The 13,492-nt window shown below is 45.6% G+C and overlaps 1 protein-coding gene across 4 annotated transcripts in view; it reads right to left on the reverse strand.

The window, feature by feature from the left end:
- LOC138525661 (T-cell surface antigen CD2-like) overlaps positions 1 to 13,492 on the reverse strand; it is a 651,206-nt gene that overhangs the window by 60,885 nt on the left and 576,829 nt on the right. The window contains exon 4 of one of the 4 annotated variants that reach the window (XM_069635727.1): positions 1,541 to 6,417. The exons of the other annotated variants lie outside the window; for them this stretch is intronic. Within the exon in view, the coding sequence (XP_069491828.1) occupies positions 6,032 to 6,417 (386 nt within the window). The 3' untranslated portion in view covers positions 1,541 to 6,031. Of the gene's footprint in view, positions 1 to 1,540; positions 6,418 to 13,492 lie in introns of those variants that run through there. 4 annotated transcript variants of the gene reach the window in all.

The following is a 13,492-nucleotide window of genomic DNA, read 5'->3' on the forward strand; positions in this document are numbered from 1 at the left end:
TAATGCTCAAAGAGCAGCTCTTAACACCCCCCCCCCAAAAAAAACACATCTTTGCAGCCAGAACCTGATAGTGGGCCGGACTGTGTTAGACTCAAAGTTGCAGTGGCAACATTAAGATGATTAAGAGCCAGAGGTCTTTTGTGAACAAACTTGTTACCAGCTATAGAGTGGTCCAGCGCCACGTGGGCGCCTATTCAAAGGTCTCTGTCTGGTACCCCTCTCCTGAACGAGGACAGTATTAAACTGAAACTACAAGTACCAAGAGGCCATAGAGAAGGCCGGCGTCAGGTGTCAAGGTGGTCATACAAGGGTCAAGACAAACCCCTTGTACAAATAGAAAGTCCTTGACACGTTGTAGAAATTGTAAACTGTGGAAATTGTGAACCCGACTGAGGAAATTGTGAAACTGGCATTTGCATTGGGCTAAGGGGAACGCCGTACAAACTGTGATATTGGGAAGCATGCACTTTCCATAGAATTACAGAGTGACCCAGCGAGACGTTATATCCCTTTGGAAGCCTCTGTTTGAATTGGCAAGTACTTTGAAAGCCTAAAAGGATCAGAGCCCGGCTGTTGGGGATCCTAGGATTAATAATAATCACCCCACGTGAAGGTTATCAGAAGAAACTGTTTGTTGTTTTGGCATATCAGGCCCTCTAAAGAAAGAGACTTGCATGAGAAGATACTTGAACGCAGAAGGCCCTGATATAGAGAAAAGGAATGGTAAACTCATGCCGGAGAAATCCAGGAATGTGCTGTGCTCAAGATTCTCACCTTGTCCTGTGCTAAAAACGTGGGGAAGGGAGACACAGCCAAAACATCCTGACTATCATTTGGTGAACACTTCTTTCTTTTATTGTGAAACATTATCTTACTACAGAGTGCTTTAGGGATTACATAATATCCCCTGTGTCTAAATACTCATGTGGCAGTCAAATGCCACCCTTTCCTATTGAAATGGCTGGTGGCAGCGGTTTTATAATGAACTACCATGATTTTCCCCGACCACAAACACAGCGGGATCCATGTTTTTCAATACGGCGCCTGAGACCCCTCTGTAAAAACAGATCCCAGTCTTCTTTTTTCGCTGTTTCTTTTTTGCAAGGTCCTTCTGGTGTTTGTCTCTGTGCACCAAATTAGGTTTGGTCCCTTTGTTCCTATGCCGTTGGTGGGCTTCATGGCTGAAGGTGGCCTCTGGCATATGAGTGTCTGGGGTGGGCAGGAAGTGAGGGAGGTACCCGAAACTCCCTGTGCTTGGACTGCTAGGAGACCCAAATGTACTCTAGTGTGATTGGCTTGCTGACTGTCTGGCAAGGATAGCCACCCTGCTGGGTGAGTGACAGCTAGGCTGGAATCAATGTGAGAAAACTGTTTAAAAGGCAAGTCTTTAGGATTGGAAGGCAGAGTCGAACACTGGAACAAAAGAACCAAAGAAGAGTTGGAAGAAGACGACTACTGCAACTCCTGGACCGTTGGTTTGCCCGGTGAAGCCCTGCCGCAGGTCCAAATCACCACTGCTCCCTTCGATAGAGAAGCTCAATTTACATTTACCTTTACATTTATTTATTTATACCGCCCACAATTGACTCGCAGGCATGATGGCGCAACAAGACATACAACAAAAAAAGTCAAACAATAACGAAGATAAACACAAAAAAGAGCTGATAATGTCAATAATATCGAAGAATAAAGTGCTAGAAAAGAAACAGTCAAAGTGACCAAATCATACAGTTCAATTCAAAACAATATTCAACTTTGAAGACTGTTATAAATGGTTGAATCTAGTAATTCTATTTAAAAATGTAGGTAAACTACTCAGTCCACAACCCACCAAGATACAATCCATGTTCTCCACATTACACCAGTTCTCAATATGGATTCTCCAAATGACTCTAACGTCTGAGTGTCTGATACAGTCAGGAGCCACTTTTATATTAAGCCAGGTTTCTCTACGTTGGTTATTATAATATTTATAAAATCCAGTATAAAGCTCCTTAAAATGGGACCGATGATTTTTGCCATTATTGTTTTTTAAATTTGTGGATCCTTGTGGCATGTGGAGATCAGTGGTACCATAGGCTTGATGGTTGGAAGGGCACCCTCTGATGGAGCTTCTGGCCCAGGACTAATAGCAGAGGATACTACTTTCATCTGTGAGTTCGTCACTTGATGAGTGGCAACTAGGGGCACTGTTTGAATTCCTTGATGATATCCAGGATGGCCAAGGGGCTTTCCAATCCCATTGCTGTCGTCATTTAAAGGATTTTGAAGGATAAACAGCCAAGATTCAGATACTTTCCGCTCAACTATCATTAACCAGGAATGGAGTTCCTCAAAGTTGTGACATGTCCCAAGGCTCTGCAACAACTGATCCTTATAGACAGGCCAGTTAGGGAGATTCTTAGGAAAATCTGTACCACAACTGGAGCTTTCTGGCATTATATTAATTTGCTGTGCACTAGGAGACATAGGTGGGTGGGACAGTTCAGAGAAATGGGGCAGTACAGGAGAAAAACACTGTGAGGGAGAGACAGTGGCTCTGAGAACGTTGTTCATATCACTATTGAGATTTTTATTGTTCCATAGCAGCTCTGAAAGAAGACACTGTTCCTTTTGAAGCATCTCTCTTCTCTTAGCACTTAAGGCTAAAACCTCCGAAAAACGCTTGCCACTCCCTTGATATTCCTTCGATTGCAAAGGTGAGTAATATGCAAATTGGACTACCCCTTCAAGGAAGACTTCTTCCTTTGAGTTGGTGTGACCAATCAATTTGTAAACCACCTGGATACCATTCTTTAGGGTGGTTAGAATTAACCAGGGAGAGGGACACCAGCTTGTGTGCTTGAACTACAGCTACTGTAACTGAAGTGACTCCATTTTGTTTGCGTGAAAATCATGGCGGGTACGTTGTGTAAGTTTCGATGTCAATGCAGATTTTTTTATTGATCTAAACTGACCTCTATGGGGCACGTACAGTTTCTATATGACACCAGGACATCAAAAAACACAACCGAAATGTGCAAACTTTAAGAGGATCTCGTGGGTACAGCCCAAATTACCCTGGGTGCTATGTTAGACCCTGGCATAGTGGAATATCTGGTGTGTCACTTGAAACACAATGATACAATGATATACCCATTGATTTGGAAAACTGTGCTGAAAAATCACCAGTTGGTCCAATATGTTTGCAGAATTTTGTCTGGGTGGGCAGCTGACCTCCATCACTAGGTGCAGTTCATTGGCTATTGTAGGGCAAAAGAAACGCAGAAACATTGTTACATGATGTGTGAGATGTATATAGAAGTAATGTTGAAAGAATTGGCAGATATAGCAATGGAAATTTAACACACACAACATTCGAGCTGAAAAAGACAGTGTAATATTTTAATGTTTACCTGAGACAGATACGTTGTTATGTTTAAATTATGGGCACTGGAGGAGGAGCGCATCAAACATTGATGGGAAGCGCTCAAATCATATTTTAAGAAAAATAGCAGGAAGGAAGGATATGTGTTGGGATGCACTTACAGCGCCCCAGACAGGTAAAAAGGTTCAGGCTGAGAAAAACCCATTAGCACAAAGAACAATGTGAACAGGTTGAGTTTTGCGCGGCAGAAGGTTGTAGTTAGGTTTTGACACCCAGTAGATACCCACACAGAGCGACACAGGAGGAGCAACACATTTATTGATGTTACATTTGCACAAGTCGTAGATAGGGCACCGTTATAGACCCTGTGTTTAGCTGTAGCATATGAAGTTATGTTCTTTAGTGAGGTATGAAAGAGAGCTGGAGTAAGTGGGAGATGGAGTTAGAAAGGTATTGTGGTAAGAGTGAGGTCAGCGTTTCAACATCGCAGGAGTGCTGCCATATTGGATTTGAAGGTCTAGTACACAAAGGGCCTCATGACGAGTTTGGCGGTCTGAAAATAAAGGAGCTGGGAGCAACGTACCGGCACCCTTTCCCGACCGCAAACTATAAGTATGCTTGTAGGGGCTTGAACTAGGTCAGGCCTGCCAGTAGTTTTGGACCCTCCCGGCAGGCTTTTTACTGAAGCACTGGCACCGTTACAATTGGTGATGGTGCTTCAGGTTTCCCGTTCCTATGGAACTCATTTGGAATGGGAAATAACCTTACTGCCGCACCAGGGTGTCAGGCACTGGTAACAGTGTTACGAGGTTACCGTCAACCTCGTAATGAGGGCCAATGTGTGAAATAAAGGCCTTGATGTGGAGCAGCAGATCTATTTAGCTTAGTCTGAAGGCAAATCCTTTTTCAATCCCTCATGAAAGAAGCCGAGGTCAGACTCAATTCCGGTGCACAGATACACACTAATTGTATCCAGCTGCAGAGCCTAAAAGAGGTGGAAACAGAATGTTAGCTATGGGAAGGGCCAATAGGAATGCGCCCTTCGAAGGAAAAATTCATGAGAATAGGGCACAAGGTTTTGTGATGCCAATAAGCCAGGCTCGAATTTAGAGCACTACTGCCTTAACCTAAGAAGCGGTCACCCCATTTGAACTACAATTGGACGCATAGCCAAAGCAAATAAATCCCTGAAATTCAGACTCAAGAGCGCTGCCCTGGCCACGTTATTACTGGACATCTGGGGCTCTAAGGAAAAAAGGGGGGAGCCGTGCCTGGAACGTTCTGTGAGTCGGACAAGAAAGAGAAGAGGTGATGCAAGTAACTTCAGTACAAGGTCGGGAGGACAGCTTGTGTGCGCTGCAGTGTCTGGTATAATGAGAAGGCCCATTGTCTTATCAAAGCAGAGTTGGCCTCACCAGTTTGTTTTGAATGTGTCTGGGTCGGAGCGGTGCACATCACGTGAGGGTCAAAATGTATTAGTGTATCTGTCGACCAATCACATGCCAGGAGTCAATAGTGATGATGTAGTGGGCCGCGTGGAAAGGGGAATGGGTTTAGATGAGGTGTTGGCAATTGGTCTAGGGAATATGGGGGGCATTAGCATGTTCGGGGGGCATAGTTCGGTTCTCCGGGACCATTTGAGACCTTTTTGCATGTAATAAAACCTTGTTTTCCCTTGCAAAACCCGTGCAGTGGTTCATTAGCCTGTTGGAGTATTTTAATCACACAGGTTTTGGTTCAAGTCATTCTTTACCTATAAATTAACACCCCATTGGGAAAACTGCCACTGAACTCTGACCCTGATGCATTAACTATAAATAATGGAATCTTACCCTCTTGCATTTACTGCGAATAACATGCTCTTGCCCCCCTGAGTTAACTGGGAATAATGGCATTGTGCCGTGCTGCATGGACTGGGAATAATGAGATCATGCCCTCCTGCCTTAACTGGGAATGGCGTGATATTGCCCTCCAGCTTTAAATGGAATAACAGGATCTTGCCCTGCTGCATTAGTTGGGAAGAATGAGGTCTTGCCCTGCTGCATTAAATTGGCATAATTAGAAGTGCCCCCCTAATGGCCAGTAAAAGAATTTGTAAATACTAACAAGTCTCACAAATGTTTCTGGCTGAAAGTTTTGATCAAATCCATCATTTTCCCCAGTGCAGGGAATGTGCCGGAATAAGATAGAGTGACCCAGGCCCTGCTGCCTCCACCTGCAGACTGCTCTCAGGAGGCACAGAGGCTCTAGTGTTCTGAAAGAAGTCTGCTCCTTACATTGCACCACACTGCAGGCAAAATTAAGACTCACACACAGTGTTGGAGCTGCAAACTGGTATATATGTCCTGCAATTTACAGACATCTCTTTGTTAGGGTGAGTATGGTGACCAATCAAAACAGAAGAGTCCATTATTAATTAAAAGGGATTCTTACTGAATCACTATAAGACATGTTTAAGAATCAAAATTGTGGCTATTATGATGTTCCCATAATGCTCTTTGCTTTTATGCAAATTAATAGTATTGCGTTCCATGAAGAGACTATTGCTCAACCTGGCCAGGGCCACGCCCCTTGTCCCCGCCCCCTCCTTCCCACAGCCCCGCCCCTCCAAAGAGGTGACTGTTCCCCAATACATGCTTTCCATTTCCAGCACTGATTCGCCCCTCAGTTTCTCTCCGCTGAACCCGCTTTACTTTGCAGCTGCAGCAGGAAGCACTTGATCCTCGTTTCCCACTCTTCAGGATGCAGCCTCCGGTCTTCATGCCCCATGAGCAGAGTGTAACCTCCCGCCTGCTCCGGGGTGATGTGGGACAGCTCCAGGCTCCCGCCGGGGAGGACTCGGCAGTCGGGCGTGAACCTGCACGGAGTGGAGATACTCAGGTCCGACCCTGCAGCCACAGTCCTGGAGTCATTCCTCCTCCTCCAGTGAAAGACACACCCCCGAGGGCAGAAGGCCCGGTCCGAGTCTGTGATCTGCAGCAGGGCCGAGCCCCCGGGGGCCGCATATACAGCTGTGGTTCCATTACACTCCTCTTCTGCAGAGGAGGGACCTACAGGAGACACAGAGAGGGAAAGAGAAGGAGAAACACATCAGACGTCACGTGATTACAATCCATATCCCTGAAATGTGCCTGTCCTTGAGCAGCAGTAGAGGAAGACTTCAGGGCTGAACAGAGAATGTTATCATGAATAGCCCCAGGACTGCAGCCGCACACACGTGCACACATGACACTATGTACATGTCACTGGAAGGGCATGGCGAGTAATGGGGGCCCTAAGAGGCTGAGGTACCCCCATTGCCTGAGCAGCCACAGCTTCCCTCCCTGGCTCCCATCCATGCCTCTGTGCACTGAGGGCCAGTTTCTGAAAGATGCAATTATTAGCTTAATGCCTTGGGTGGCACAGCGCCCCCTGAGGCAGGAGGGTGTATGGAAAGGAAGGAAGCGCAAACAAGAGCGACTCTAGCACAACAATATCCCAAAATCACGAGCATCCATAGCATCATTCATTCATACATCAGTGCTACTTGGCATATACCTGTAATTCCCCCCTTGAGGCCAGTGGTGGAAGTGCAGAAAAGGAACTAGTGGTACTCTGCAGCCAAGAGGCAGGGATTGGGATGGCTGGAGTGATGGGAGTGAGGTGGGCAGGGGATTAACCTATGGCTTGCCATCCTCATTCATACATCAGTGCTACTTGGCATCTACCTGTAATGCCCCCCCTTAAGGCCAGTGGTGGAAGTGCAGAAAGGGAACTAGTGGTACTCTGCAGCCAAGAAGCAAGGAGTGGCATAGCGAGAGCAGTGGGAGTGAGGTGGAGGAGGGGCTTAACCTATGGTTTGCCACCCTCATTCATACATCAGTGCTACCTAGCATCTACCTGTAATGCCCCCCTTGAGGCCAGTGCTGGAAGTGCAGAAAGGGAACTACGGTACTCTGTGGCCAAGAAGCAGGGAGTGGGATGGCTGGAGTGATGGGGGGAGGCGGGGCAGCGTGAGGGCAGGACGGGGCTTAACCTATCATTTGTCATCTTCATTCATACATCAGTGCTTCTTGGCATCTACCTGTAATACTCCCCCTTGAGGCCAGTGATGGAAGTGCAGAAAGAGAACTAGTTGTACTATACAGCCAAGAAGCAGGGAGTTGGATGGCTGGAATGATGGGGGAGAGGTGGTGGAGCGTGAGGACAGGACGGGGCTTAACCTATGGTTTGACATCTTCATCTGACTCTTCTTGCATTGTGCATAGTAGACATTACCTGGAATAACACAAGCATTGACAAGCCAATAGTTTTGACATTTGTAGTTGTTTATTGCATTTTATATTTAGCATGGAGGGGCGGAGGAAGAATAACAGCACAGGGAGGAAAAAGGTACAACATGGTTGAATGAAGGGCAGCGCCGAGGTGTGAGGGAAGCAATGTGGGGGGAGGAATAAAAAATACATGGCAACAGAAGGCAGAATAAAAAATAAAAAAAAACAGTACATGAAAGGTAGGCCAGCAACAGTACAACGGAACATTGTACAACATTTGAAGGAAAGATTGACAGCGCAAAGGAGGACGGAGTGACAGCGCTTTGGTGGCAGTTGTCCTATATTGTAGTTTTGATCTTTATGTGATTTCTCACAAATGCGCCTGTATGTTATGAGTGGAACTGTACCTATCCAATGAACTACAACGTGAAGATATCCTCACAATTTATTTATTTAGCAATTTATATAGCACACCAAGCCCAAAGGCATCTAGGCGCTTTTCTTGACAGAAAACAAGCATAGTGAGTTGCAAAGGTTACAAGGTTGCAAGAGTGTTCTCGTCATTAATGCAGTCCAATATACTACTTAGTGATCATGACAAGTCCAGATATTCTAGTCATTAAATGCAGTACAATACAATCATGCAGTACAATACAACACTTTGTGATCGTGACAAGTCAAGTTACAAGTTACAGGTTACTATGGAGATAACGGTAGATACAATGGTTACATTGTTAGTCAGGAGCATCAAGGGGTAGGTTGTCGTCTGTGGAACAGAGTGCAGTTACAGTGTGTGGGATGAGCGTTGAGGTTATTTGAGTAATTCCTGAGTAAAGGAGCCGTGTTTTGAGGGGCTTGCGGAAGGTCCAATAGGAACGTTCAGATCTTAATGTTACTGGTAGGTTGTTCCATTGCTTAGTAGCCACCACAGGGAAGCTACTGCCACGAGTGTTCTAAAGCTTGAATCATGGTATGGAGAGGCAATGATGCGCGTAGGCTGAGTGCGTGGGCCTGATGGGGTGATTGGGGGTGAATTTATCTGTGAGATATTTAGGTGCTAGCTTGTGTAGCCATTTGTGTGTCATGGCGAGTGTTTTAAATAGGATGCGCTCATGGATGGGTAGCCAGTGAGTGTTCCTTCTGGGCGCTGAGATGTGGCACTTTTTAGGTATATTCAGTGCTGCTCTCAGTGCGTTGTTTTGGATCACCTATAGTTTATTGATATTCTGGAGCTTTTTGCCCGCATACATAGCATTGCAATAGTCTAGTCTAGCCAATATGAGGGCTCTAGCTAGGGTAATGCAGCTGTCAGGTGATAAGAATGGTCTACAGGCATTAATGAGCTTAGATGTGTAAGCTGTGGCTGATGCAGTGACGTTAACTTGTCGAGTTAAGGTTAAGGTGGAGTCCAAGTAAAAACCGAGGGTTTTCACTTCTTTCGACAGCTTGATAGTGTTGCCATCTATGTTAAATGATTCAAAGGAGTTAGATAGTTTATTGAGATGGTGTTGGGATCCTATGAGGACGAGTTCCATCTTATCATCGTTGAGGCACAGATTTTGTTCAGGGATTCAGAGCCAATGTCGTGGGAGGCGGTGATGAGTAAGAGGATTTGGGTGTCATCTGCATAATTAGTGTAGGTGACACCCAGTTTGTCAAGTCGGTCAGATAATTGCTTTGTGAATATGTTGTATAGAGTCGGGAAGACACACAAACCTTGAAGTACTCCATACGTGACCGGGACAGGTACAGCCGTAGGGAGCGGTGAGAAAACTCTCATAGTGCTATTTGTTAGGAAGGATTGTATCCAATGGATAGCTTTGGGTGAGAAGTGGGCTGATGAACACTGCAGAGAGGTCTAACAAGAGGAGGAGAGCTAGGTTCCCATTATTTTTCAGCTCATCCATTTGTATTTTAAGGTCAAGTAGTGCTGTTCCCTTCCCGTGTCTTGGGCTAAAGCCAGATTGTGGAGTGTCGAGGAGATTATTAGTTTCCAGATGGTTTTGAATCTGCAGATAAGCTGCTCTATCCTCAATATTTAAGAGAAATGGTACTGTGGTTATGAGTCAGTAGTTGGTCAGTGTATTGGAGTCTAGTGTAGGTTTTTTAAGAGCAGAGGGACCCAAGCATCTTTGAGATTCAATGGGACAGTGCCACTTTCGGATGTGTTGATTAATCCAGTGATGTATGCGGGCAGTTCAGATGCACAGTCTTTAATCAGTGAGGCTGGACATATGTCACCCTGATATCTTGAGGGTTTGAGGCTGGCAATGATTTTTTCAGTTTCAATGTTAGAGATGGGTGAGAATTCGAATAGCACATCTAATTTGCAAGAGATGGGGCTAGGTATCGTTTGGGCAGGTTTGAGGCTGATGTTATTGGTTTCTATTTTAGTTTTCAGAAGGACCATTTTGTCAATTAGGGCTTTTTTGAATACCACCCAGTGGAGATATATGTTATAGACCCGACTATTTGATGCCAATGTATACATTTTCATCTTCCCCTCTGCTAGGGACTTACGCTCTACTAGTGCCTGTACATATGTTGTCCCCCGTGCAATTTGAATATATTTTGCCTGTATGTAATCCATAACTGACTGTCAATGCCCTGTATATAATTTTCTCTGCATGTAATCTGCAACCTGTAACTTAAACCTAGCATATCCTGTACTGCTGCGCCCGGCTACCTTCGGATTTGGTGCGCATTATAAGTGAATTAAACAAACAAACAAACAAAAACAAACAAACCGGAGCACCAGCTCTCGTCTTTGATGCAGATTTCTCGTGGTGTGACTGAGAAATCAAGTTCTCTCAGGATGGCGAAGAGTTCCTTGGACTCTGGTTTAGCGTTTGCGATTCTCTCGTTGTACGTGGCACTTTTAGTGTGAAGGATTGCCTGATTGTAGTTTTTTGAGGCTTCGGAAAAAGCTCCTTTGTCACGTAACATCAGGAATTTTTTCCAATTGGATTCTGCAGCTTTTTTCGTATTACGCAAGGCTTTCAGGTTAGGTGTGTACCAAGTGTTGAGGTGGGCTAGTGGTTTAGCTTTACGTAGAGCAAGAGGCACTACTTTGTCAATAGCTGTTTGGAGAGTTTGATTGTAAAGGCCACCAAGTCCGAAGGGTCTTCAGTTTGCAGGTTATAGATTGCTGTGATGGGGTGAAGCAGAGGGAGGATATTGATTACTGTAATACTACGTGAGTTTCTGAATGGTGCAGCGGGAGCCTGAAGAGGAGTGGAATCAACTCCTGAGTTCTTGGCTATGTTAAAAGTGATTATTGATTTTTAAATGTTTTATTGGCATATTGGTAAAAGACATTCACGTTACAAGAGGTCCATTATGCAGCAGTACCAGTTTTAAATAATAACCATCAAACAAACAAAAAACAAACAAACAAAACAAGCGATTCTCGTTACAGTCTTGGCATGTGAAACATGAGAGCAAGTGGATGTCGCCTCATCCGGGGTGCCGTTCTTGCCCTTCTTGTGGGCAACCCCTCCAGTTCACGCATGGTGGGGTGGGCCCTTTGCCACCCAGGCATGGGGGTAGTGCTGATCATGGTGTGCAGTTCGTTCATGGAAGCTTGTCGTCGGAAGGGTGAAACATTTCCCATACTAGTGCTTTCCAGGCAGCCCATTTGTCACTACCATCCAGCTCTGTTCTGCTTATCGCCTCCGCCCATACCTTAGTCTCAGCCTCCGCCCACCTCTTGAATTCCCTATGGCAATGTTGGTACCATGGCCCCCCAGCCTTCTTCCATGATATGGCAATGGTTCTCTTGGCCAGGATGCATGCGAGGTCCATGAATTTATGCTCATGCTTATGTTTGCTATCCTGGGGTAAGCACCAAACAGGTACTCTTTTGGTGACCACTCATAACGGGCGATGCCAGCAGCTCTACAGGCTTGTTCTATCCGCACCCAAAGATCCCTTGCCCGTTCGCAGCCCCAAAACATATGTATCATGTCTGTCTCCTCCCTACCGCACCATGGGCAAACCGAGCTGGCGCTCCTGTTGAAGGTGGCTATTATGTGTGGGGTCATATAGGTGCGGTACAGCACGTTTAGTTGTATTAGTTTGAACCAATGGTTCTGTGAGACTGCTTTGGGGTAAATCAGTGCCCTCTCCCAATCCCGTTCTGTTAGTGTCATGCCCAGGTCTGCCTCCCATTGTTATTTCAATGCTGCACTCTTGGGGTTGGGCGTGGCTTGATCAAGACCTACAAGACCTAAAATCACTTAAAAGACAAGCGCTCAAAAAATGGCAATCAAGCCCCTCCACCCCTTCACGCGATTCCTACCTAACGATTGTCAAACAATACAAAAATGCCATAGCCAAAGCAAAAGCAGCCACATACAATACTAGAATCGACAATGCCCAATTGCACTCAAAAGAGCTATTTGCCATCTTCAACGAGCTGGTCGTACCTCCCACATCAAACAGTCAAAGACGAGAAATTGTGTAATGACATCCAGAAAGCCATGCTTGACAAACTAGATTTACTCCAAAAGAAAATCAAAACCAACCTTGACAATCTACCCAAGCCCCCTCACAAAACGCTAGCCACCCCGAACTCTAAACCTCCTACAAAACACAATAGCAACCTTCCACCGCCATTCACCTTTAGAAAGGTAACCGCACCTGAGGTCTTAAACATTATGAAACAAATAAAACCATCACTCTGCAAAGGAGACATCTGTCCAGCAAACATAATCAAAGACTGCGCTGAGTCCCTAGCGCCATTCATCGCAACCTTCATCAATGCATCATTTGCCACTGGCTCAGTTCCCTCCTCACTTAAAGAAGCCTGGGTTCACCCACTGTTGAAAAAGCCCACACTAGATGCAGACTCCCCTAACAACTACAGGCCCATTACAACAGTGCCATTTCTGCTGAAAATCCTGGATAAGGCTGCCTATCTACAGATACAAGCCTACCTCGAATCCCATAACATCCTAGGCAAGAGACAGTCCGGTTTTCGCCCACGCCACGGCACAGAGTCTGTGCTACTCGACCTGAAAAACCAACTCCTAAAAAATATGGATAAAGGCAAATGTGCCATCCTCTTACTCCTTGACCTGTCGGCTGCGTTTGACCTAGTCGACCACAAAACTCTAAAGACACACCTCACCAATACAGCTCACTTCTCTACCGAAGTCACAACATGGATCTCATCCTTCCTGGAAGGCAGAGCTATGCAAGTCTACTCAGACCAAGCATCAGCCACCCCCTCCCCCATCAACTGCGGAGTACCACAAGGCTCCTGCACCTCCCCCACACTATATAACCTATTTACACTCCCTCTATTCAACGAAGAATAATTCGGCATAACGTTCACCAATTATGCCGACGACACTCAAATTCTTCTCCCTCTAACTGGCGATTACAACCAAGATCTAAAAGCCCTACAACACACATATGCCATCATCCAGGCCTGGATGGCAGCCAATGGCCTCTGTCTCAATGGAGACAAGACAGAGATCCTACTGGTGGGCCCCAAAGAATCCCTTAGCAAACTTGACGGCAAATATAGCACCTTCCTAATTGAGAACTCAGTCATCCCGGTCACTTCTGCTGTAAAAACTCTGGGAGTCTATCTAGATTCCACCCTCTCCATGGATAGACATGTCAGCTACATCTCATCCTCAGCAGCCTTAACAACCAAAATAATTAATGCAGTAAAACCTCACCTATCCACTACAAACTGTCTCAACATAGCCAGGGCCACCATAGGTGCCAAATTGGACTATTGCAACATCCTCCTATTAGGCACCTCTGCTAAAAACATTAATAGACTCCAAATCACACAGAACAACGCCTTGAGAGCTGCCCTCAATATTCCGAAGAGGGAACATATCTCACTAGCAAGACA

This window comes from Ambystoma mexicanum, chromosome 7p, assembly GCF_040938575.1.
Source record: "Ambystoma mexicanum isolate Mex_15411 chromosome 7p, UKY_AmexF1_1, whole genome shotgun sequence".
NCBI lineage: Eukaryota > Metazoa > Chordata > Amphibia > Caudata > Ambystomatidae > Ambystoma > Ambystoma mexicanum.